Below are 27,834 nucleotides of genomic sequence, written 5' to 3'. Positions count from 1 at the left end.
ATGCTCAATGTCATGGACAGGAATGAGGTTTCACCGGCGTCTGCTGCCACCATGAAAAAGAAGGCGGTGGGCGGCAGTGGATGCAGCCACATCAGCGCACCAAAGGCTGCCGCGTCCAAATGCACAAGAAGCAGCAGCAGCCAGAACTGTCTGGACTCCGGTTCTCTCGGAGCACCGAGCGGTAAGCAGCCCGGTGCGGCCAGCAACGTCGTGATGGACGAGACGGAGGACGGAGAAGAGGAGTCCAAGTTTCAGCATCCGCGGTTGCGCCGAGCCGGGGGGAGCGGCAGCGGCGGAGGTGGAGGAGGAGGCGGCGGCAGTATCAGGATGAAGAAATTTACGCCAGGAGGGGGAGCCGCGTCCTCGGGTTCCAGGAGAAACTCCAACAAGGAGCCCTTCCACACGCACACAGAGGACGCTCCCGCCGCTCCACGGCCCACTGCTGCCTCCAGAGCTACTGAGACTCAGACACCCCGTCCGGGCGATGCTGCCGAGCGCGGCGAGACCAGCAGAGCATCTGGGGCGGAGGCGTCGGAATCAGCGGTCGCGGTCGAGGTTTTAAACGCGACAGCGGGTGATGGTTGCAAGAGCGTCGCTCCAATTTCCAGCATGAAATGCAACAAAAACGGAGAATGCAGGAGGGACTCGGGTACCGGGAGCCTGCGCTCAATCATCTCCAAGCAGGAGAAGCAGACAGGAGGGTCGGGAAGGGCCGAAGACGGAGGGGGCGCCAAGCGAGGAGCCTGTAACTCGACCACCGCCAGCATGGACGGCTCGATCACGCCAGGCGGGTCCCTGACCGGGGGCCACGGAGGGGAGAGCGCTAACCCCGGTGCTACCCCCGTGTCCAGCGGCGTCCCCGAGAAAAAGGACTCCAAGGTGTCCTTCTCTAACGCACCAAGCCGGAAAGCCTCGTCCTCGCTGCACGGCCCGACTCAGACTCAGACCCAGCAGCCCAGGAACTCTGTCACTTTCCAGAAGCCGGAGGATGGACCGCCAATCGTGCCCGCCGAGGACGCGGAGCCTCGGGGCAGCCAAGCCAGCTTCATGCAGAGGCAGTTTAGTAGTATGCTGCAGCCCGGAGTTAACAAATTCTCCTTACGCATGTATGGTAGTCAAAAAGCAGTGGAGAGAGAACAGGAGAGGGTAAAATCAGCTGGAAACTGGATTATCCACCCTTACAGCGATTTCAGGTAAGAGCTGGGGCTGCCATTGGTCGCACGTTGAAAGTCATGAGGGGCCCGTATAGGTCCTCATTGTCATCTACAACTCACTTTATAGTGAGTAACCACTGTGCCTGCACGGGAAACACACATGCATGGTTATTGTTCAAAGCTACAGCCTGCTGGTTTTTCATTGCATCCCCCATGATTGAATCTGTAGAGCTTTGAGTCGGTGCATTGCAACGTGCTGCCACCAATCCCCCAAACAACCTGTTGTCAGGCAAAAGGACTTGAGCAAAGAGTGTCCTTTCAAGGTTGTAAACAAATCTCGCTCCAGTCTGTATGTATACAGTAGCTGTCTGGGATGCTCAGCGAGCCCGGCCTGCTAACACAGTGCGCTCCCAGTTAACAAAGAGGACAGCGCTCCAACGCTAATTCGGGCTCGTTTAAAAATGCCATTATTTTCAAAGATGTGGTTAATGTAGTGGGCTATAAGCTATGCTCTGCGACAAGAGCCGTGCTGACAGGATGTGGGCTACGAGTGTGTGTGTGCGTGCGTGTGTGTGTGCGCGCGCGATGCGCTCAGTAATGGAATGTCACCTTGAGCCAAGTGTGCGAAAACCTCAAGCATGCTCACTGGAGACATATCCGCCTGTACGACTCCCCGGATCCTGCATTTTAATGATGGATGCGCTCTGCGTGTCACGGCTCAAACACCGATCACCCAGCTGGACATGCAGCACTTATTTTGCCTTGCAAATATTTAGCGGAACCTGCAAGCCGAGAAGGCTCCTCGTGACTCGGGCTTGACTTAGCCTGTAACCCCCTTCCCACCCGCCCCCACCGCCGACATGCACCACTTCGCTAAATTGCATTTGGGTCAGAAAACCAGCCGGTTTTGCTCTCTGCTGGGCTGCTCGCTTTCAGCACCACACGGAGCGGACAGCTCCCGTCTAATTTGGAGTCGGCTCGCGCGTTTGAGCGCTGCCCCCCTCCCCCACCACCCCCCCATTCATGTTTGGCCCATTTGTATCACATAACGCCGAGTCAGTAGACCACTAAAGGCTAAACTTGAGACATGTTCTCAACAGCATAGATGTAATTTGACGCCAGGCCACTTTTGAGACCCTCCTCTGCCGTGCGGACTCCCACGCGGCGCGGAGCTGCGGCGGCCCCGCCGTCATTCTCATGCTAATGATGCAAAGTTAAAGCAGCAAAGTTGCTCCAAACATCACAATCGGGGCGGTTATTGTTGTTGCCATATAGTGGAGGAGTCAGAGCTTGTTGCGTAAGTCGCAGTGTAATGACTCAGCGCTGCACCTGTCCTGCAGAGCCTCCTCTGACGGGCTCAAACCTCTCTACTTTTACTCCGTCTGCCCCACTCGCCAAAGTGCCACATCACTACCGGCAGCAAGTGGCCTCACAGTCACCTTCCTGGCAGTACTGGAAGGTCGTTAAGAGCTCCAGATGCAGGCCTTGAAATGGAACCTATTGTTCTCTTTGGATCCCTGGACACCCCGGCTTGATATTTCCTGACTTTTCCTAATTATATGAGAACTGAGTATAAACCTGATTTAGCCTGTCACAGAAAATGACTTCTGTTTGGGGGTCTCAGAGATTTAACATGATTAAATACAATGGATAGCTCAGTATTTGTGGTGGTGGTGATGGTGCGGTTTATGTAGCACTACCCCTCACACATCCCAAACAAGTTTATTTGTATTGCATCTTAAATCTTATTGGATTTTCACAATACTTTGTTCATAAGAGGAATAATTTACCCCATACATGAAGTGATGCCACTATGAAAGGTGACATTTGGACTATATAACATGTGGCCATATATCATATAAAACATATGAAATATTTCAGTGCCTTGTTGTCGTTTCTGTATTTTGTCACCTTCATCAAATGTGCACGCTCAGTTTTTTTCGACACATTGCTTTTTAAAAGGGTCAGAAGGAAACATTGATTTTGCAAGTATTGTTTTCTATACTTTTTTTTTACAGCAGTTGGGTAAGTGTAAGTAAAGTCGATGTCAACAAAACAGCAGGTTTAAGACAGGAAGTTGACAGTCGTTTCCATCTTTTATGCCATTTAGCACGGAAAAAATCTTCATCAGCCATTCTTATTAATGATCTGCTTTACTTCATGAGCACAGACAATCATTAGACTCAGTTTGTTGCATTATAAGTGTATAAAGTGTGTTAAGAAATAGACTAATAACTGTATTATGTGGATGTTGGAGGCTGAGCAGAGCGTCTCTCTCATGGCCTTCTGCATGTTCAGGCAGGCAGAGTGTAGCTCCTGCACTTTGTTCACACTTTTCCACCTCGAGTTAGGAAGTCTCTTGTGTCTATCGGCTTTCCACAGCAACTCCCTTTTCTTATCTGACTCTATTTTTGTCCTCCCCCCTCCTCCCTTTTTTCCCCTCCTGTACCCATGTTAACACACTGTCATGTACACACCACAACTACACACGCCTGCTAGGTTCTACTGGGATTTCACAATGCTGCTGTTTATGGTGGGCAACCTGATCATCATCCCCGTGGGCATCACCTTCTTCAAGGACGAGACCACTACGCCCTGGATCATCTTCAACGTGGTCTCCGACACCTTCTTCCTCATGGACCTGGTGCTCAACTTTCGCACTGGAATCATCATCGAGGACAACTCAGACATCATTTTGGACCCTAAAACCATTAAGAAGAAGTACCTAAAAACATGGTTCATTGTGGACTTTATCTCCTCCATCCCAGTGGATTACATATTCCTCATAGTGGAGAAAGGGATCGACTCGGAGGTGTACAAGACTGCTCGGGCCCTGAGGATCGTCCGCTTTACCAAGATCCTAAGTCTTCTGAGGCTGTTGAGGCTCTCCAGATTAATACGCTACATTCACCAATGGGAAGAGGTAAGAACATACATTTCATGACTGTGCCTCTGTGAACATTATATTATAACGCTAACCACACAACTCTCAGCCACAGAGGAAGAAACACCCAATCTACTCGGTGATAAAAGGTCACTGATTTGCCTCCAATATGTTGATGTTGGCTCGTGACCAAACCAACAATCTGCTTCCCTGTCTGCTCCGAGCGGCCTGCTCTCCTCCGCCTACAGGCTCGATATTAATGCTCTCACCTGCCACATGGTGAGAAATGTAGGATGTCAGCAGGATGTTTGAGCTTTAACAAACTTTGCATTCTAATTACTGTTATTGTCACACAACTACGCCCGACACACAGCCCTCTGTCTCCCTGTCTGACCTGGCAGTCCCACAGGTGGTATCAGGCGCTCTAATAAGCAGCCTATTAACAGGGCAAACACAGTTAATCAATTAAGGCGCCAGAGGAGGAGCAGGTGGGGTAGAGGGTGATGATAATATGCAGCACTAGGGGGCTGTTGACTGCGATTATATATGTCGGTAATTGTTCATTTAAAGGGATCGGGGATGTTAGATAAGCTGGCATGTCCTCAGAGGCCTGACTGGCAGGTTTTGTGAATATGGGTGCTGTTGCCAGGTAGAGCCCCGGCTCTTGTAGACTGAACTCAAAGACCCAGTCCTGCCCTTCCCGCTCGCTCGGCTTTTATTTACTCCGCGAGGGATGCACTTTGTCGGGGGTGTCCTGCTCCAGCCTCTCCCCAGACTCCTTCCTCAAATGAAGGCGAGCAGCCTGGGAGGCAGGAGTTCCAAAGATGTCACGGGATCACTCGACTTTTCGTTTATGCCAGTATTGGCAGCCTGGCGTTGGCATTTTGCAGTGGTGCGCAGCGCAGTGGGGCTCGGCTGCTAACTTGACCTTTGGATAATTGGATTTCTGAAGATATGATGTGATGCTCACACACACACACTCACACACACAGCGGTGCGTGATGGGAAGTGATACTTGGCATGCGTGGAGAATGAGAGCGGAGATGTGCTGGAGAGTGAGAAACTGACACAAGAAATGCCCAGATTCAAATTATCTGTCATAGTTTATTTTGAAAACCCGACAATCTGAAGCCTGAGCTACTTTTAGTTCCTGTAACTTCCTTGACGCTGTCGGTGGTGCTGAACATCTCCATCAGCCAACGCAGCCGTGTGTACAGTGCACAGTACAGTTTCTGCCATCCATCCTCAGTGAAAAAGATATGACAAATGACTGTATTTTGTCGGTTGTTGATTGATAAAAAGTGACAGTGAAAACCCCACAAAGGTTAAAGCGGCATTTAGAAAGATCAGCACATGTGATTCATGTCCAGTCTCATTCCTCTTCGCTGCCATCACAGAGTATCACTTCTCCCTCAGCTGCACTGAGTAACAAATGACCCACTTCTCATTCCTTCATAGTAGACTTTTAAGACCTTTCTACATGTCCTGACTTGAACAGTATTGCAGTTATACAGATTTAGACCTTCTGAATACTGTTGAGGTATTAAATGCAGCCATGGAACTATTAAACCCCAACAAGGAGTGGCTTGTTGAAGTCAGTCAGGTGATAGATGATTGGCCTATAAGTGACTGTCCAGTGACTCAGAATGATTGATGTGTGAGACGACACAGACGATCAGTCGCTAAGGATCATGATGGTCCCTGTCCATCACTCTGTGTGTTTGAGTGTGTACGTGTTGGCATGTCTGTCTGTGTTGTTAGTGTATCGGTGTGCCTGCAGGCATGCGTGAGTGTTGTGTGTGTGTGTGTGTGTGACTGGCCTCTGTGTGCGTGTTTAGGCCTCTGATTGATGTCATGTATCTCTGTGTAACAAATGTCTTGCCTGCTCCTGCTGTGTTTGATTTGGGACTGATGGGAAGCTGTCTCCCCGACTCGTTAATCAAACTTGGTATAATCCAAAGGAGACCGTGGAGCCGAGTGGGAAGCCAGTCCTGCCACTGAGATGCGAATTTAAAGTATTTGCTGTTTAATAAACTTATAAAAAGCCATATTCACTGAGCTCGTTTTCTAAATCCAGCATATTCTTTGTCACCATGTGTCTCAGCCCAGTTTCTAAACACCCCTCCCTGTCTTATTGTCTTGTTCCAGATTTTCCATATGACCTATGATCTGGCCAGTGCAGTGATGCGGATCTTTAACCTGATTGGTATGATGCTGCTGCTGTGTCACTGGGACGGCTGCCTACAGTTCCTGGTTCCCATGCTGCAGGACTTCCCCTCAGACTGCTGGGTGTCCCTCAACAAGATGGAGGTAAGTGTCAGGGAATCGTGTCGGTGCATACCGAGTTGGACATATCACCCCGGAACTGGATTTGCATCTTTTGCTCTGAGCTGATTGGGACAGAGCTCTCGGTGTCACAGAATATTGATTTAAGTTTCTGACCATCATTAGAAAATATTGGTTGAACGTCAATCAATATTTTGTGACCATAATAAACTAAAACAGGAAGCGTGGTGCTCCAGTCAGGGCGCTTCCATCAATAGGCAAAAGCCTTAAATCTGTGTATGAACCTTCCCACTGGAAAGAGATTTATTTTGTTTTAAAGATGAGGAAATGGATTTATTTACCTGGCAACTCATCCTTGTTGCCACAAAATTAAATTGGTTGATAGTTTAGTCTCTTGTAGTCGTGGAGGAACACGGGTCATTCTACAAAGATGGAAATTTCTTAAAGGTTGAGTGTTTCCTATACAAGGCAAAGCAGAAATAAATTTTGCTCCTGGTCATTGAAGACTGAGAGTCTACAGACTCACTAACAGCTCTGTGAGGCTGTACGTAGGCACGTCGCTGCTTTGGGCTAAATGCTAACATCAGCATGCTAGTCAAGTCAAGTCAATTTAATTCATCTTGCCTAAAGTCACAAATCACAATTTGCCTCAGGGGGCTTCATAATCTGTACAGCATGCAGCATCCTCTGTCCTTAGACCCTCGATTCAGATAAGGAAAACTCCTAAAAGCCTCAGGGAACAGGGAAAAAATGGAGAAACCTCAGGGGGAGCAGCAGATGAGGGATCCCTCTCCCCGCATGGACAGACATGTACTATATCAAATTACAGTATATACAAGTTATGATGGCAAAATTACAATTAAAAAATCTACATGTATCCGTATGTTTACCATGTTGACTATCTTAGACTGGCTTATGGGCAGCTTACATTTGCTGTTTAGCACTAAATACAAAGTACAGCTGAGGCTGCCTGGAATAGTTTTACATAAATATATAAAATACTATTGGACCAAAACCAAAATATTGGACATGGTGCTACATGAAAAATCAGAGGAACACTGCAGTCGTCATGATTCCTCCTCTGGGCACCTTGAATGTCTGTAGCACATTTCACAGCAATCCATCCAACCGTTGTTAAGTTATTTCAGTCTGCACTGATATTTCCATCTCTAGAGTCATGCTGCTACTGTGGCTAAAAATGAAGGGTGCTCCAGGTTAGTGGTGATAGTTACATATACTATAATTTGGATCAATATGGTCTGCTCTGAGAACAGTGCACTGCACTACTCAGAGAGCCATTATTATCCTAAGTGATGCCTGTTGCAATTATGCTATTACTAAATCAGGAGGTAAAGTCAGTATTTCTTTGCAACAAATCAAGTAAATTACTCATATCACTGCCCTCTGCAGTAGCATTCAGCTGCTGTGCCAGACACAAAACAACTGTGGGATACCAATGAAGAAGCTGTGCAAAAGAGAGATTTGAGCAAACCTCTAGATCCCTCCGTGCCTCCTCTTCAGCGTGGTGGGGTGCTGACGGGAAAGATAAAAGGGGAAAACAGAGGGGAGGTGGGGGAATATGGCAGAGCAGCTGGGCTCTTTGTTGCCATGTCTCTCTCAGAGATAAAAGCCGGTTGTTTATAGGTCTGTCTGTCAGCCTTTTACTGAGTGAGGGGACACCACACTAACCCAGACATGAGGCACAGGTCCAAATGGGGTTTTAAACAGATTGGGTCCCGCTCTCCGACATTGTCGGGGCCTGCTGCGACTACTTGTGAATTCAGGTTTGAAGTATTTCCTGGGCGACAGCTCTGACCCTTGTTTTTATTGCTGTACAAAAGTAACCCGGTTGAAACAAGTTAATGCGATGCTGAGAATGAATGTCCTGTCGTTCATGTTGGCGAGAGCGAAGGAATTCCTCTTTAATATGTCAGACACAGACATACTGCAGTTTTACTGGCACTGCTGGACAATATTGACAAAACCACATATTACAATATTGACTCAGGCTCTCAGCATTCATAATGTGGGGGATATTTTGGGCCTGATGAATGGGGCTTTCATGTGATATTAATCAAAATTAGCTGATGGTGACATAATCGTTGCTATTCATATCACTCATCTGACATAATCATTTGAGTTCAGAGAGTAGACTCGCATTCCTGCAGCGTAACTTCTAAGATAGCGGATAAGAAAAGATTTGAGCTTCATGTGCGTCAGTGTTTCGATGAGCACTATGCAGAGAATGAGAGCCTTTAGCCGGAGCAGGTGTGTCCACTGTTCCTGAGGCTGAGTCTCGACCACGTTCACACCAACTCTTTGATGTTCTAAACTATTGAAAACTGCATCAGGCATTTCCTTCTACTGCATCATTCAGCTGTTTGGCCTCTGCTGAAAGACACCCGCATGCACACACACACCCACCCACCCACACACACACGTCTGAATGTAACACAGCAAAGCAGATACTGACTCCTTGTATCCATGTAGTTTCTTCAAAAAAATGCAAGCAGTTAATACTTAAAGCAAAACAGAAACAAAATAATAAGGCTGAGAGATACGTTGATGTTATTAGAGCCCTGAACTTGAATCAATTAGTTGATAGACAGAAAATTCATCAGTAATTATTCTGATAATCGATTAATAATTTCAGTAATTTTTCAAAGATTCACCAGTTAAGGCTGTTCTGTTATGATGATTGTCTCTGTTTTACATCACTGGAAACTAAATATCTTTGTTTGGAAACAACAGGCAATTAAAAAAGAAATTATGGCATTTTTTCACACTTTTTGGACATTTCTAACATTAAATAATAAATGAATTAATCAATAATACAATTTGCAGATTACTTGATAATGGAAACAAAGACTTTTTGCTTTCCTATATGTAAATATCATCAGCTAAAAAGCAGTTATATGCATCCATATTAATAATATGAACTTTCATTTATTTCATGCATGCTTGATGTAAAAATGACATATACCGTGCTGACCTTCTGTATAAAGCACAAACTTTGCAGCACATCAACCTTAACTTCAGGAAAACTTGAGTTTTTTTTTTATAAACTTGTGATGCTCCAGAGGACAACCTTGTGCAGAGTGTGCTGTACAGGATGATGAAGTTTGGGGTTGACAGGCCACTGACTCCTCCGCTGCTCTCTGTGTATAATCAAAGGCAGTCAGTCTCCAGAGAGCCGTCACTCTTAAACTAAAGGGCCACTCTGCCATGGTGCAGGCTGCCTACAGCCACCTGAGACCACCCCCCTATTGAGTGGCTGACAGCTTGTAACATTAGCCATTGTGTTGCAGCCAGGCCATCCATCAAGCCTCGCACCCTACAGTGGCTCTGGTGGTGTGGGGCTCACAGGCAGGACCCATGGAGGGCGTCGAGAACACTCTGTAAGTCTGGATGACATCCACCAACCAGTAATTGGATTCTCTCAAACTTCTAATACCTCAGGGAACATAGGTTGTTTCCACAAAACACCTCAACTTTCATTCATTAATTTCATTTAGTTTATATTTAGCTTTAGCTTCACGCAGCTCTCTGAGCCACATAGTTAATTTCCATGGTAGAGTGCAGTTTGGTGGCAGCGCCTCGCTGTGTCAGAGGAGTACAGAGGCGACTGGGTAATAATAGCGACAGCAGCGCTAACTGACAGACACAGGGTGTTTAGTTTCAACGCTGTAATTACAACTGTGTGTGTACCCATCCCTTACTGTATCCACATCACAGAGGCGTCTCTTTCTTGTGATGCCCCACTGCCATCAGCAGGAGTGGGCTTTGCAGTACAGCGGCCTGCTCTCTTGGAGAAGATAAGCTGGTGTTAAATCACTTTGTTTACTCACAACACCTAGTCTGACCACACAGCATCACAGGGTCTGCTGCTGGACGTTGCAAATTTGATTGAAACTACTCCCAAGGCCGGCAAGAACATATAAACATGAAAAGTGAAAGTAGCTGCCTAACCTGTGTAAATGGACCAGAAATTAGGTGGTGTTTGCTTCCTGGGCCAGGAGAGGAAAGGATGTGATTATCACAGTCCCGGAGGAACAAAGGTGTTTTTGTTCTGACGGAGCTCTGTGTGCTGTGTGCTGTTCTGCAATATCCAGCTAAAGCAGGAAGTGCTGCACTTAAACATTGCTTTAGCTTAGTTGTGTTTAATGCTACTCAAGCAGAAGTGCAAAATGTTGCTGCTGAGCAACACTTACTGTGATACACACGGTCAGTCTGAAAGAGACGACGAGGCATCCTGATTGAAATCATGACAAAATGCACACATCTCCTGTTTGGTTATAGTCGGGTAGAAGAAATGGAAATTAGAAGAGATTTTGTTCAAAGATTCTCTTAAAAAAGCCATGTTCAAAACAAACTCAATGGCACATACTGGAGGCTTATTATCACTTATTACAGCCTTTTCAAATGCAGCCAAATGCATCAAAACTTTTCACAGACTTTACACATTAAGGAAATATGTAACGACAAAACTCACAGATTTTACACATAAGGGTCAGTTAATGGGCATTACTGTCGTGTTTTCTGGAGCTCTGGAGGAGCTTTGTCAATTCTAAAAAAATAACCCCTGATAATGCCACTGGGCTTATCACATCGTGGGCTTGGAGACAAGCCAAACTGAGGTCATTGAGTTTGAAATAGCTTAAATGCATTTACCATGCGTTTAAGCTATTAATTGCGGGAAATGTAGGATTCTGTGTTTTTGGAGCTCGACTGGCATTAGAGACTTTGTGGAAGAGCAGCACAAACCTTCTGGAGTACCCGTGTAGAAGAGTTATTAATTCATACACAAAAATCTCTTAAAACGTCAAAGGTTTCTCTATCATCGTAATGAGACAACTTGTAGTTTAGCAATACTGATACAGGTTTCATCTCCATGTATATGTGTTATTTATTCATTTGCCAATATAATAGAAAAAGACTTTTTGATAAATATGTGTTTTCTTGCTGATAATTAGATGAGAAGCTCAATGCCACTCTCATATCTATGTGTTAAGTAGTTAGAGCCGAGGGAGGGTTAGCTCAATTTAAAGACTGTAAGTGAGGGGAAACAGCCAGCATGGCTCTTTCCAAAGTAAAAAAAAAAACACATACCAACACCTCTGAAGCTCACTAATCAACAACTTACATCCAGTTTGTTTGATCTCCACACAAACAGAAATGTCAAAAGTTGTGATTTAACATAGAGTCACATGCAGGAACAGGCCAGGCTGCTTCCAGTCTTGCTAAGCTAAGCTAGCTGGCTAACTCCAGCTCCATAGCTGTCACGCAGACATGTGTTATCATTTTTCTCATGTCTGCGAGACAGCTAATAAGCATATTTCCCGAAATGCTGTGTTATAAACAGCGTCAAGTTAACCCAAACCACCTACGCCAGTCCAGGCCGTCGTCACATGGTGTTCGTGTTGACGAACAGATCGAGTAGCACTTTTCTTTTGGCCTTAAAATGAACTGTGAGAGGCCGGAGGACGCCTCGCCTTCCACATTCAGAAACAACATGTTTCACTGCCCACCCTACAGCTTATAAAGAGGCCACACACACTCAGTGAGGCAGACGAGGAGGAAGAGACAGAGAGAGGAAGCAGGAGACGCCGCTGACCCTACAACAAAGACATTATGAACTAAAGCGGTGGGTGTATGACGGGGCCAGGCCAGAGGCTTTCTCACATGTCTGTCAATTATCTTCTGATATTTGTCCATCTTATCGGCTGTCGGACACTCACATAGTGATTGGTCATTCAGTGCGATGTAACTCCATTTTCCATTATGTGCTGCACCCTGTATTGGTAATTTCTTCCATCCCTGCACCTATCAGTCCCACGCAGAGCCTCAGTCCTTCACCCCTTGGTGCAGGGAGGTGAGAACTGATGAGACTGGCAACAGGGCAAAAGTTCATCCTTTGTGCCAGGCTGTGGGTGCACTCTTAAAGCCACACTAGTGGTGCAGTCGGTCAGCCCACCTCTTTGATCCAGGCTGAAATAGCTCAACAACTATTGGATGGATTGGCATAAAATGTTGTACTAATAAAGGTGAATCCTAATGGTCATGTGACAAACCTCTCATCAGGCTTTTTGACATATGTTTGAACGTACGTGTGAGACATGTGAGGCCTGCTACACGGCAAGCTTGCAGATGCACACACAAAAAGGCAGTTTAGGACACTGGAAGATACATTTAAAGCCCTTCGCGCTATCAGCCAACTTCAAACAAACTATCTGCAGCTAATGGAGACGGTGATTACCAACAAAGCAACGGATAGTTCCCAAACTAAAACCTCTGGGGAGGCCAGACTTATGAGGCTGTGGAGTCTCTCGCTCCCTCTCTCCTGCCTGTGCTATTTCAGAATCAAAGTGCTCATCGTTCATCTATTATTCAATCTGTTTCACTCCACTGTTTCTCCTTCTGTTTTCACGTACACCATTTAGCCTCAGCCCACTTGGTGGAGCTGTATTTATTTTTGGAGTCTGCATTTTCCTCGGCTCATGACAGAGAAGTCCTTCCGTCACTGTGTGGCCCTTTAATGTCGATAACAGACGCTGTACAGAAATCACTTGCTGCTGTATTGATCATATATGTTGTTCATTTGCTCTGTATTTCACTTCTTTGCTGTTGCAATCAGTGATTCATTTCATTATGATCAATCTTTTGTATGTTTTATTGATTTATTCAATATTTAATTAACACAAAAGAGTAAAAAAATGTAACTTAACCTACATATATCAACCAATACTTAAAAACCCTCAAAATAATAGTAATTTACAGCATTTTGGCTCGATACATGACTAAAACTTAATTATCAAAACAATTGTCAGAAAATTTTCTGTCAATTGACTAATCTATTCATTAGCTATACAGTGCATTATAATAATGTACAGTCCTTTTAAATCATGAATCAGTGCCACTGATTTTTGAATATACCTCCAGTGACTTTGGATTTTCCTGATAAACTGAAGGACTGAGTGTTCCTTCATGGGTTGAGAAAATCCTCACACTTGATAAATAAACCATTTAAAAACTGATTGAAGCATCTGAGAAGTGCACTGGCACGAGCCTGAGGACGCCGTTGCTTCCCTTAGCTCGTGAAGAGCTGACCGTCCGGAGGTACGTGGATTTAAGAGGACGGTGACAGGGTGAATGTAGTTATGTGAAAGACGCCTGGGTAAGCAAAGTGTGCTTTATAATCTGATGGCAAATGCACTAAGAGACTGCTAATGCACTTCTAAGTTAAAAGAGAGGATATTGCTGATTGCCTTTGCTATCTGAGTGCAGACAGTAACCTCTGTGTAGCCCTGTACCTAGAGGGGGGTGTGCTGTGTGTGTGTGTGTGAGTTTTTAACTTCATTTTTCCATGGACAAAAGCTTTAATCATACAGTTTCATTACACAGGACACTTGTTTCTATGGTAGAATAGTTAGAATCCCACCAAAAAAACAAAACAAAAACTGAGTCTGGCTTTTGGCTTTACCTTGAATTAATTAGGGTCAGCCACCTTTTCAGGCCAAGGCCACCACAGTCACCACTCAGTGCTAATGAAAGAGAAAAAAAAGGGAAACAAAGGAGGCCTGGTGGACAACAGAATGAGATCGATTGAGCTTGTTAGGATTGCTCAGTCAGCCCCTTCTCTTGTGATGAAGCGAGTTTTGGCATAAAGCTACGGTGAAAAAACACTGAGCTGCATTTAGGAAACTGTGCTGAGTGTTGTTCAGGTGTTCTCAGAGCGATCCAACAACATGACTAACGCCCGCTGATGTTGTTGTAAGTTATGACCTGAGGTTTGTCCCTTCACAAGTCTCAACACAAGCCGCCTGGTGACCGCTGCCTGGCTGCCACCGCCTGCAGCAGATTCCTATTCACACAGCTCTGTAAGGGCATATTTAATGACCTCTCATTATGATTCCTCTCAGAGGAAATAATTTCCAAACCGTCTCTACTTTACTGATTAGGCCTCGAAGGATTCCCCTGATGTCGCTTCCTCTTCCTCCCTCTTTGTTTCTAATGCGACTCGGTCCCTGGAGTTCTCATTTGTGTAAGTGCTATCCTATGACCCCGCTGTCCCTGAAGCTTTTCTTGTAGTTCCCTGCTCTCTGCCACCACTCTCCCTCAAAACCTGCCTTTTTATGTAACTTTGATGTCTTCACTGGTTTGTTTATGTCCTTTTTTTCTCTCTTCGCAGAACGATACGTGGTCAGAGCTGTACTCCTTCGCCGTATTCAAGGCGATGAGCCACATGCTGTGCATCGGTTATGGTCGACAGGCCCCGGAGAGTCTATCCGATATCTGGCTCACCATGCTGAGTATGATTGTGGGAGCTACTTGCTATGCGGTTTTTATTGGCCATGCCACAGCTCTTATCCAGTCCCTGGACTCCTCCAGACGGCAGTATCAGGAAAAGGTGAGGAGCTGCATTAAATCAACTCTGTCCCATGTTCTCAACACTTTCCTGCTTCCTATTAACCGCCTAACATCCAGCTTTCTCCTTGACATTTTGGGAAATATGATTTCTGGCTGACAGTTAGATGAGAAAATCAGTACCACTCACACATCTGTACAGTGTAATGAAGCTACCACCACTCACTTAGCTTAGCACAAAGACTGCTTCTGCAAATGCTAACAAAATCTGCCCACCAGCAAATCTAAAACTCTTTCATTAACAATACATGTCTTGTTTGTTTAATCTGTCCAAAACTTGAACTGTGAATATTACAAATTGCCACTTTTATGTGCTGAACTATATCTTGAAACTTCCTGGAGTTCATGCTGGTGTAGCATAAAGACAAGACACTAACAAACTAACTCCTGCCAGAATGAGGAAGAAAATAAGTGTATTTCCGAAAGTGTCAAACTTTTCCTTTAAGTAACTTTAAGGTTGTTAAAATCGTCTTCCTCCACTCTGCCTGACAGTATCAAAGATGCACTAGATCAGCTTATTCCAGCTCTTGGATGAAGCTATAAGATGTGGGAAATTCAAACCCAGAACTCCTGTAAATGTTTTGTGCACTATTTTGTACACATTTTCAAAAAATTTCAGCCTCATTTGGTATCTTTGGAAAGTTTGGCGTCTCCACTAGAAGTTCTGTGGGTTTTAGTGACACTCGCTATCTGGACTCATTTCATTAACTGGACAATCCACATTAAACATTATAAAGTTTTCTATTGTGTTGCAGTTATGTGCTGGCAGTGGTAGGTGTTTACTCTGAAACTGGGCTGACATGCATGTCCAGCGAACGTAACCAAAGATATATCATTTTAGATTTAGATCACTCTTAAAAGGTTGCATGGATTTTATTACATGTTTAACATGATAAAGGAGAGAGGCTCACACAATATACATTCTATCTTATTAATGAAGTTGGTGTGCAAACGTGTTTTAATGTTGAGAACTGATACGTAATTACAGCCTCATGTTACCTCACAAATTTTAAGGTGTTAAATGTGGGAAAAGACGATCTCTGGCATCAGAGAGGTCCTCACTCAGAAACCTTTAGCTTACATATCAAAATCTGTATCTGGGAAGAAAAAGCTGGATCAGTTTCAACTCTGTGTGACTCCTGTTTGAGTTTTGCACCGATTGACCCCGCTGGTCAGCGGTCAAGTTTTTAAATTCTCTCAGTTGATGAAAGCTGCCCATTAAAACAAGCATCTTTTCTCTTTCTCCTTGCTCGTCATTGGCTGCAGCTGATTTGTTTGGTTTGATTATTTGCTGATTAAATGGAAATTCGTCATGCTGTAGCCTGATCTCTCTGAAGGCAGGATTTGAATACAAAGAACAGGAATTTTGAAAAGTGCGCTGAGTGGTGCTGCAGCAGTGGCCTGTAGTGGTAACAGCGCAGCCTCTCTGTTTCCAAGCAGAGTCTCGCTGGCTGGGGAGCAGGGGGAGTGTTGCTGGCTTTCAGCAGCCAATCAGAGGCTGCGGGTGTGTTCGGCCAGGTAGAGCCACGTCGCCAGGGGCTGGGCATGTGTGTGTGTGTGGTGGGGTGCTGATGTGGATGAGAGACATAGAGAGAGTGTGTGTGTGTGGTATGATGTCCCCTTGGGCAGCAGTAGAATTGATGAGGCAGCAGACCTGTGTGTCCTGCCAATGTCATCCTGAAGGTGACGTAAGCAGCCATGGCTGCCTCTCTCCCTCTCCCTCTCTCTCTGATCAGTCACTCACCGGCTCTCACTCTACCTGCACTCTGTATCATCTGTTATGCGTCTTAACCATCCCTCTTCACATGATCTCATCCCCTCTTTTCTTTCCCTCCACCTCTTGAATATCTCCACCTGATTTTCTGCTTTGCCTCCCATCTCCCTCTTTGTCTTCATCCCTCCCTCTCGCTCTCTTTCTCCTCTCCTCTCGATCTGAATTTCTCTCTCTTTCCTCCCCTCTTCCCCTCTCTCTATCCTCTCTGGTGGTGGTGTCCTTGAGAGGTGCAGTGCTACTGCTAACTGTCTGCTACAGGGAGCAAAGAGAGGGGGAGGGGAAACCTGTGGGAGAAGGGAGGGCCTTGTTGTCAACACAACTCCTGGTGCACTGCAAGATATTTGAACACTGTCTATTTCACCTCATTTAGAGCGTTTTTGTCAGCTTTCTGTCCAGCCAGCATTGCCCGTTAGCTTCCCGTAGGGTTTTTTCCACCACGTGGCTGGACACTTGGGTATAAATCATGTCCAATAAATGGTTTAGAAGACAGCAATTCAGCAACTGTGGTCCTGGATGATGGGAGTTAAAAGGCTAGAGGGACACCCATGGTCTCTCATCTGTGAGGAACGGCTCCTTCCACAGTGGGGGTCACCAAAATGAGCAGCTTAAGACCATTACTCGCAGCCTTTTCCTGTTGCTGAGAGTTTTCACCCCAGTTTTAAATATACAGTTAAATTTGCACTACAAGCCGCCTGAACACTGACAGAAAACTCAAGTCGAATATATTTAAGAGCTGTGATGAGTTGCATAAGTGTGTGTTTAATCCTCAAACAGCCTGTTTTTCCACTCAGTTTAAGGATAAATTGAGGAGTAAGAAACATGTGTGCGTTCACATTAGACATCAGTTCATAATGCTGTATGCTCTGTGTGTATTCACTCATCTTTAGACATTTTCTAATAGTTCCTCACCCCGTCCCAGAATATATATTTTTTCTGCTGAGGGCAGGAAAGTGCATTTCTCTGGAACCCTTTTTCTGACCAGTTGTCAGATTTTCTTTTTTTTCTGCAGCTCTGTGAGGATTAGTATTTGAGCTGAAGATGTGTTTATTAAAAAAAAAAAAAAAACACCAAAAAATCAAAAAACGCGTAGAGCAGAAAAGTGCCAGCCATGCCAGTGAGGCTGATGCTGATGCTGCTGAGTGAATTTGCCACGCCTCCAGATATGACTGTGAGTGACATTTTTAGCATTATTAGAGTGTTAGCAAAACACGTCTGCTGGCAGTCTGTTACAGCCCCAGAGAGGCTCGAGCTAGCATTGTGTGGAGGTTTTCATTTCAGCCCAGCAGTAATGTCAGACTCACAATCCATTTGGGGAGAATTTGACTTGGTGGCTTTGGTGCAGAGACCTATGAGTTATCTATACATAGTAACATTGCACACTGAGACATAGCAGCGGGGAGATACACCCACAGTACATGGAAAGAAGCAGTCTTACTAGTGCCACCTTTAATACACCTTGGAAAACAATGCACATAATAAATTCGGGCATGTTTTCTGGTTTTCATAAGTCAGAATTTGTGCTTGTTGGTACCTGGACCTGCAGAGCTGCATGGGAAAGAAACACTTCTTTTTTTGGTGCATCATGTTCTGTGTTTTTGACTTTGCGATTACCCTGTTTTATGTAATGCGGGGCGACGTCACTAAAATGCTGCATTAAAGGCCCTTCACACCCATGGGCCACCCACACAGGTCTTTTCGCTTATTTTTCCTGATTGGACCTTCTCTCATACTGCATTGCTGGCACAATACGAAGACTTTCCGCTCACTGCTACTTTTGCAGTGTTACGTATTTGCAGCGATTTCTTGATATGTGAAACTAGGTACAAACAAACTGTGTAGCTCCAATAATCAGATGAATCCATTGTATTATTGTTAATATTGGATTTTGTTTAGATGCACCATGGAATGGTGGTTTTGTAGACATTTTGTTAGCAGTGTGTAACAATATGCATGCAAATGCAGCATGATGACTGTGAGGGAATGGAGTACTGTGCCTGACTGACATCTGTCTGACCCTCATATTAGCTTTGCTGCAGCTGTTTGGGCAGGAGACGATGCACCTTTAGAATTCTTATCAGTTCATGAAGTTTAGTCTAATAAGCCAGACGTGAAAACACCTGTGTAGGTGTGCACGGCCTTGTTATCCTGCAGTCAGGCCGGATTTTGCTCTCCATTCATTCATTCAATCTGATTGAACTCTGACATTTTAAATTTTTGTTATTGTATTGTTTATATTCTTGTTTTATGGCTGCAAAATAATGCCAGCAGCAGAGAAGCAAGGACGCTGACTAGCTGCAGTGAGCGCAAGGACAGTGACAGAGGTTAATGACTGTAAAATGCTGTTTTATTCATTCTTTGTCATTTATTTATTTAATTTTCATAACCCTATGCACTCCATTACCACAGGTGTTACTGATGCCATTAACGAGCCAGCATGAACAATTTGAGGACCCTGAAACTAAAGCTGCTAAATGGAATTCAGCTATCGCTCATTATAATATTTACACCTGTGCTTTTCCTACTGAAGTTCCCTGTAAGAAAGGCCTATTATATGTATATATACATACACACACGTGTATATACATACATATATATACATATATAGATATTTTTAACCATTCTACATTTGACATATGCACACATAACTGAAGAATTTCAATTATAGATTTAAAATCAGCATTTTGTGTCTCACTTTTCCAAATATACCACTTCTACAATTTTATTTACAAAACTGATCTTTGAAGAAAAGCTTTCATAGCCTCAAAATCATTGCAGACTTTTACTGTATTGAGCCATTGTTTAATTACAGCCCATAATGACCAGTCATCAGTCATTTTGAGATAAATAGACAACTTTGCGTTTTAGTTTTGGTAGTCAGGCTTCCCTTAAGAGCACACATTGTGCCTTCAAACAGACGGAAGACTAGTCATACAACTCTACACAAATACTCCTTTTGCATCATTAATCAGCTCTTAATGGCCTCACAGGGGGGTTGAGAGACTAATCTCAGTCAGCAAGACAGCGTGCAGACAGCAGTCTGAGCTGTCTGCCGTGCACAGGACAGGATACAAGATTGTTTTCTACCTTCTCCCCCTCCTCCTCCTCCTCTCCCTCTCTGTGCTGCTGCCACCATTAACAACAGTGATCTGTCTTCTCGTAGCCAGGCTGCTTGTCACTGATCGCTCCCATTATCCAGAACCAGGCTGACTTTGCAAAGATAGTGGCCAGAGAGATTCCTGCGCCAGCGTCTACAACAAAAACAGTGTCCCTTCAGTTGTGCCAAATGATATTCGCTCTAGTAGAAAGTGTGTCTGATGAACAAACCTTATCAGTCTCCTTTGGTCGTCACTCTCTTTGACTGAATTACAGGATTTTCAGCGTGTCCTTAGAAGCCTCATTTCATTTAATGAGACTTTGTACTGTGTGAGACCCCACAGTGTGTTGTTCCTCCCTGTGTACACATCTCCGAACTGAAGACAGACAAGACAAGCTCTGACTTACCGCTATCTGATTTTCTTCTCTTTGGTGAATGTGCTTCATAATATAATGAGGCGATTTTGCAGGGAATTAAGTGAATGAATTATACATCCACATGGCCGTTTGGGATGAACCCAAATTAGAATTTCCAATGGAGAGGAGTTGTGGGATGAATGAGAAGAGAAGAGAAGAGAAGAGAAGAGAAGAGAAGAGAAGAGAAGAGAAGAGAAGAGAAGAGAAGAGAAGAGAAGAGAAGAGAAGGAGGGAGGGCAGAGACAAAGGATAGGGAGGTAAAGAAAGATAATGAGTGGGGAAAGAAAAGGGAAGGAGTGGGAAAGAAAAAGAAAAATTAAAGAAAGGAAAGGAAACTAAAGGAAAGGAAAGGAAAGGAAAGGAACGAAAAGGGAGGGAAATGAGAGGAGACAATAGGAAAAGAAAGGAAATGGGTAATGGAGAGGATTGGCAAGGAAGGAATAAAAAGGGAAGCAATTAAGGAAAGGAAAGGAAAAAAGGAGAAGGAAAGGGGGTGATCAGAAGCTGATTTTTTTAGTAAATAGCTGACAGGTTTAAAAGTGGAAAAATGTAATCAAAGTCAAACAAATCATGACAAATCACAAAATGCAAAGAGTTCCCAAAAACAGCAGGTTAGATGGACAACATGTGAGTGGAGCGTCCTGCTGCTGCACACACCGCCATCAAAGTGACACAGGAAGTGGATGTCATTTCCACTCTCATTTAGGTGTTTGTCTGTCCCCTGTGGGTGCTGTGACGCACCGGCCGAACGCTCGCTCTCCTCTCCACGGTGACACTGGAGAGATTTGAGGTTGGCCTGGCGATGATCAATACGATGCACTGTGACATGGCTCTCAAAGTCAAGTCTTTAAATGCCACCATCTAAGTCCAATCAGATAGGCTTTTGCTGCCTCATTCATTCCGTTTTAGCTGAGTCACAGTCCGCTGGATTCGTGTGTAACCACAGCTGCTTGGTCGCTGCATCTCTGCGGGGAGTGTGAGGTTTTCCCTTGCTGCCAGACAGACTAACCCACACCTCCACTTTGCTCACAATCAGCACTTCCATTCTATGAAAGGCACACCAGCGGCAGCGTTCGCTCTGACACGTCGGGTAAAGAGTTGTGACACGGGGTCATTTCTTCAGGCCGCTCTCCATCTGCAGATGTCAGGAAGCAGAGTCACTCATGCAGGTGAGACCTTGTGTTGTGTAACTCCATCAGAGGAGCTGCCCCCACCCAGGAGAGTTTTCTTTACATGGATGCTGAATAATTCAGATGTTGCATGTTTGGTTAATTTATGTTTATGTTAAGTGGCAGAAGGAGGCAGCGATGGGATCAGTCAGAAACAGACGTTGCTTTTTCTGGGAAGAGTGACAGTACTTCTCCTGTCTAGCACTGCGGGGTCATGGTAACAGCATCCACTTTACAGAAACAGCATGTGGTGTGACTCCAGTGGGGTACCATTAAACCTTCATACAGAAGAGTATTGGTGATCCAGCACATTGGATTTGAAACAGAACAGGAACCATGAAGCTTTAAGCTTTTACCACCCACTGTTCCTCGTGTGAGTTGGTAGCATCATGTGCTGAGTAACGTATGAAAGCTGTCTGTGGATTACACTGTTCGCACAGCTACAGCCACAGCAGCAGCTCCCTGAGGCTGGACATGGCACATGCTCACAATGACAATGCCAACATGCTGATGTTTAACAGTAGAATTTATCACGGTCGCCTTAGCTGAACATGCTAACATTCTGCAATTAGTGCAAAAGATGAGAGTGCAGTTGAGGCTGATGGAATAATCATAAGTGCTGCAGGTCATAAACTATTTATTATTAGTTATTACCATCCTCAGGGGAATTTGAGGGGTGAATGTCTAAAAACCTTAGAATTAAAAACAAACAAACTACAAAACACTTAATGAATAATATATGGTGTCTCCTTCAGGTGGCCCACACCCCAACACCATGACCCTTAAAGGTGCAACATGTAAGAAGAATTTTACTTTAAAACATTGAAAAATGAACTAAAATATCAACAGAATTTAAAGAGGTAACAGTCAAGTGATGTCAAGTCAAAGAAGCATATGTGTAGTGTCACAGAGATATGTACTGAAGTTAGCATGCTAACCAGCTAGCTGCGGCCTTTCCTGTCTCGTAATAGCACTTTGTACCTGAAGAGGAGATGGTCCGATGGTATAGTTTCAGCTGGGAGATGTGTGTTTCATAAGCTTTCTCAACTTTTTTAGTCTAATAAATAAAAAAAATAAACTCACAAAATGTCAGGAATGGTTAAATTCCTGATGAAACAGAAAAATACAACCGCACACCTTCTGAATTCAAGTTTTACCCATTTAAGACGAGCTTGATTGCTTTGTTAAGTCATCGTAAAACGCACTTTATTCAAACTCTATAGAAACTAAATAAAACTCACCAAAACCACCTTGTCTTGCCAATGTGCTAGACGCTGCTTTTCCATGCTGGTGATGTCCAACCTTCCCCCCGCTGCACTGCATACATACATGCAAGCACTTGCGCATGTACCATTGGTGTTTTCGGGGACACTTATTTTCCCCATGTTCAGCACATCTGCTGAGCGCACTTTTTAACATCATGGACGCCATGAATGCATTTTTGTTGGCAGGTATTTTACAAAGCAAGGAGTAAACCTCTTGGATCTCTAGAAAAGATCGACTTTGTCTTCGGCATGACAGCTAACCGCATACTGACAGAGCTGCGAGCGTCACAGTCCCTGACGTTTGTCTATGCAACAGCTTTGACAATGATACACTGACACATACAGACAAATCAGTTCAGACGCGTCTTGTTGTTTATGTTTTTGTATGTAGTTAACAATGAGTGGGACAGAGCATGATGAATGTCTACATAAGTCTACATAAGTCTAATATTATCATTACGTTAAAACACAGCAATTTGATATTGATGTTGTATTTGCATTTGTTGTATTGTATTTGTATTTGGACACACAGCTTGAAACTGAGACAATCACAGACACTGTACGTCTCCCCACTTTAAAAGCAAAAAAACATTTCCTCATTAAAAACTTTTTGTCCAAATTCATTGAACCCATCGTACCCTTACAACAGGGAAATGGGTGTTGTTGATGGGTAAGGGTGCTTGCTGGTGTTCAGACTGTTGGGTGAGCAATGTTCGACTTGTAGCCCTTTATAGTGCCACAATTTTATACAACTGTAGAAGGCTGAAGTATAAACCTGGCAGAGCATCGCCGGGGAAGATGCCAAGCATCTGCTCATGTCTATAGAGTCCAGCCAGCCACTGACAGCAAAAGACTTGCAACCAAATATGAAATATGAAGACTCAAGTTCATGTTAACTTGTTACTTAAAATTGAAGTACTGAAAAAAACGAATACTACAATTCCTACTCAGGCCATCTGATGTGGATGTGTTCACACTCAAATTAAAGCTGGGACTTTAATCATTTCATATTAAATCCAGTGTGCTGAAAAACAGATTCAACAATGCAACAGCAAGTATCCCAATACTGTCTGACTGCCCCGTGAATACTGTAAATAAGTTTGGTTCAGATAATTCAGTTTCTTGTGCCAGTGTAACCGTAGTAATGTGAAATCTGGAGCTGGAATTACATTATCGTCTGGTATCCGGGATGCTTTTTAGCTGAAAATTTGAGTGAGTGTACTGCTGTAATGAAGCCAGGAAACTGGAGATTTCATTGCCCTGTACTGCAGGATTATCCACGTGTACACAAGTATTCAGTTATGTACAAAAAGAAGTCTTTGTTTGCCAAATATGTCTCTCTTTTGGAAACAGGGGGCCAGTCTGTTTGTCTCAGAGAACAAACTATTTCCAATTTAGGCATTTATCAGGTGCTGTTGAGGAGCCACAGCTTGTAACAGCTTGCCAATAGATGGACCCCATTGTTTTGCTCGGGGCCTCTGACAGGACACGCGGACACAATACTGTCCGCAGCAGAAGTGAAACGGGGACCTTCCAGTCATGTGGTGGTCTCTGAAGCCAACCTGCTGAAGACGCTGGCAGGAGAAGTGGCTTGATGCCAGCTGACAGCGTCTGTGGCGTTCATAATGCACCCAGTGGAGTTTCTGGGTGGAGGCAGTGCGGATGATGATAGTTGTGAATACACAGTGCTGTGTGTGCCAGCCTGCTGAGCTGTCTCTCAAAGTTTCAGACAGTTTTATAGGCGCAGGGTTGAGCTGTGCATCTTACGAAGCTTTACATTTAAGGTGGGCTGAAGTGCACACAGTCTGATAGCACAAGTACAAGGAGAAGGCTTTTTCTCTCAACAGTTTTCTGTCTGTCCAGTTTATCACCACATCTATCACTCTCTGCAGCCCGGACACGTACTTTTTGGTTTCTCAGTGGTCACTCTGGATGGATCGCGATTAGCATATCTCAACAATAGAAGCTGATTGTTTGCATTGTTGCTGTGTTTGACCCTTCACTTCCTATCGATCTGGCATTGATTAACTTCTAGGTGGCGCTGATCAATGGGCGGCTGTGTTCATTTCAGTCGACAGCTGAAGGACGTGTGCCTGCGCTGTTTTGTGCTGTTGTTTGTATTTGTGTTTGTTGACTCCCTGGAAAAACATCATTCTGTGAAAGATATCTTGTTTATTTCCATTGACAAGCTGCGTCCCTGTTGGAGGCTGCAGCTTGTGTTTATAATGTTTGGCCCACAGCAAAGTAAAATACCAGCAAAGCCTCTGAGGATAATGCAGTACAGTTTAAGAGCACCGTAAACTACAGCCTCTAAAACGGCCATAAATTTGAACCAGCACCTCTCTAAAACAGTTTCAATCCAAACTGAGCACTATAACCTTCACAAAGGTATGATTTATGGCTGGGCTGTTGTGTTAGACTGGCAACTGAGTGGAGGCATCGATGTGGTTCAAGTCACAAAGGTGTAACAGAATATTTTAGCATAGAATACATTTCGCTGCACTTTTCAGGTGGCTACATGCAAAAATATCACAAGATCTCTACATATTTGCTGTGTGTGAACTGCAAGTCCTGCTGCATTGTATATGTAGACAGAAGTGTGTAAAGGTATGGACACACATGATCTGATCCCTCGTGCTTTGAAACATATGTCACCAATTGCATCATCACCTTAAGTATTTGTCAGTGTTGGTGATTCATAGTTGTTTTACATTCTTTTGTTTACTTCTCAGTTAATTCAAAGGCCAAAACCAACAATGTGTCTGATCTCAATGTGTTTAGCTTTTAGCACCAAGCCCATTCGTCCCTCCTCGATGTAAGTCTTTAAAACCTGGTCACATACACTGTGTACTTTCATGTCATTCACACACGAATAAGCTATATGATGCTTTGACTACACAGACAGTACTTGCTGGTAGGATCAGTGCATTGATGGTTTTGGTCTCTTTAAAAGAGACAATACAATTAAACATCATTGCAGTGGAAACAGAATACAAGGTGCTCTCAAAACGATTGCCTGCACTGTATTAACAGAACATTATCTCTGTCCGTCCTGCTCCCTCCCAGTACAAACAAGTGGAGCAGTACATGTCCTTCCACAAGCTGCCTGCTGACTTCCGACAGAAAATCCATGACTATTATGAGCACAGATACCAAGGCAAGATGTTTGATGAGGAGAGCATCTTGGGAGAACTCAGCGAGCCTCTCAGAGAGGTAAGACACAACTTCACAGTGAGGACACACAATATCATATAAGTATAAATGTGTATGAAGTTGTTCTTCAAACGTAGTTGTTTTTAGCCTTGATTGATTGATTGAGCCTTAATGCTCAAATCCATGAACACACCAGTCATGCATGCAGGAGGAGACAGCTGACTGCAGTGTAGTACCCCCGGTGCACATCTGACAGCTTGTCTTTGAACAAACCTAACAGCGTGTCTCTTCTCAGGAAATCGTAAATTTCAACTGCCGCAAGCTGGTGGCATCCATGCCGCTGTTTGCCAACGCAGAGCCAAACTTTGTGACCGCCATGTTGACCAAGCTGCGCTTTGAGGTATTCCAGCCACACGATTACATCATAAGAGAGGGCACCATTGGGAAGAAAATGTACTTCATTCAGCACGGAGTCTGCAGCGTCATCACTAAGGGCACTCTGGCAATGAAACTTTCTGATGGCTCTTATTTTGGAGGTAGGATTCAGTTTGTAGCTCACATGTGGTTTTTCTGGTGATGCTGCCCATAACATCTTTTTTTAAGGGCTGTTTCACTTTTTCCTTTCTGGTTTCAGAGATCTGCTTGTTGACGAGGGGTCGGCGAACAGCCAGCGTGCGAGCAGAGACTTACTGTCGACTCTACTCTCTGTCTGTCGACCACTTCAACGAGGTGCTGGAAGAATATCCCATGATGAGACGAGCCTTTGAGACCGTTGCCATTGACCGTCTAGACCGCATAGGTAAAATGCATACATAAGACTGGAGCCTGACATGGGTGCATTCATGACTAGCAGCACAAAAGCATGAGACATCTGTATAGCATTATTGTAAGTGACTATAGGTCTCTGTAAAATGAACCCCATTTACAGAAAAAGAAATAATATTGTGCTTTGGAGATGTTTCCAGAATATTAATGTTGAAAAAGGCAGTAAAATGAGCTGTGCTCTTCCGTCAGAATGACACGGGACACTGTAACAGTAGATGAGAGTACAGGGTGACACATCCATTTTCCTCAGGGCCTGTTCTGCTAGAGGATGTACCTGGTGTGAAGGACATCACATGCTATATCTAACTCACATTGTTCTCCCTCTCCAAATCCTCTTGTTTCCATATATTTATGCTTTGTTCTCCTTTTTGTCCTCTCTGTCCTGTCCTTTCTCATTTCTGTTTCTCTTGAACGATCAATCCGTTCATGTCTTTCTGCAGGTAAAAAGAACTCCATCCTGATGCACAAGGTCCAGCATGATCTCAACTCTGGTGTCTTCAACAACCAGGAGAACGAGCTTATCCAGGAGATTGTCAAGTACGACCGTGAAATGGTGAAGCTGGTGGACCTGCAGCGGCCACGGGCCATGTCTATGACCCCTTCCATTGGCGGTATCTTTGCTCCCCCCGGCCAGCAGCAGACAGGCTCTGCTATCGCCACTCTTCAGCAGGCTGTGGCCATGAGCTTTTGTCCTCAAATGGCGAGTCCCCTGGTGGGTCCAGGGACTCTGCAGTCTCCTCGTATGGTGCGAAGGTTCCAGGTGATGCAGAACCTGTCCAGCCCGGTCTCAATGTCTCCTCTTCAGTCTCAACCCCCTCAGGCGTTCGGAGGGGCGTTCGGATCTGCAATCTCTAGCCCACCTGTCCAAAGCCCGCTCGCAGCTTCAGGGCGGACTTTCCAGTACATGGCTAGCGCAGGACCCTCTGGTTCCCAGTTGTCCCTAGTACAGCACCATGTACCCAGTCCCACACAGACCCAGCAGAGGCCTGCCTCACACAAGAGCACCCACTCCCTTCATGCAGGTAGCTTGAGCCAGGATACCCGGGCCCTGTCTGCCTCCCAGCCTTCACTCCCACAGGAGGGAACACCACAAGCTGCCTCTGCAGCCCCCAGCCCTCCGCCATCCACCCACACCTCCAACAACTCCATCGGTCCCCCTCAGCCCTCTCAGCCCAGCCTGCCAGGGCCCTCGGGGGTGGGGAGATCGGCGGGAGCTCAACAGAGGGTGGCCTTTGCCTCCACACCTCCTCCCGGTGGACCTGCTGGAATGGGGGCAGTAGCAGCAGCTGCTGGATCAGGACCTCCAGACTCTGGAGTTCCCAAGAAAGATTCAATTGTCAGCCTTCCAGAGCTAGACTCTGCCAGATCCCGGCTGTCTTCCAACTTGTGA

At 44.9% G+C, this 27,834-nt stretch overlaps 1 protein-coding gene across 1 annotated transcript; it reads left to right on the top strand.

Annotated features, from left to right (window-relative positions):
• On the top strand, positions 1–27,834 carry LOC121615253 (potassium/sodium hyperpolarization-activated cyclic nucleotide-gated channel 2-like). The gene is made up of 8 exons (XM_041949523.1): positions 1–1,193; positions 3,654–4,077; positions 6,187–6,348; positions 14,513–14,731; positions 25,533–25,679; positions 25,915–26,155; positions 26,254–26,418; positions 26,885–27,834. The coding sequence occupies exons 1-8, from the start codon at positions 1–3 to the stop codon at positions 27,832–27,834; spliced, it is 3,501 nt and encodes a 1,166-aa protein (XP_041805457.1).

Source organism: Chelmon rostratus, chromosome 12 (genome assembly GCF_017976325.1).
Source record: "Chelmon rostratus isolate fCheRos1 chromosome 12, fCheRos1.pri, whole genome shotgun sequence".
NCBI classification, from domain to species: Eukaryota; Metazoa; Chordata; class Actinopteri; order Chaetodontiformes; family Chaetodontidae; genus Chelmon; species Chelmon rostratus.
Note: the sequence above shows the minus strand (reverse complement) of the source record. Positions and strands in the feature narration are given on the sequence as shown.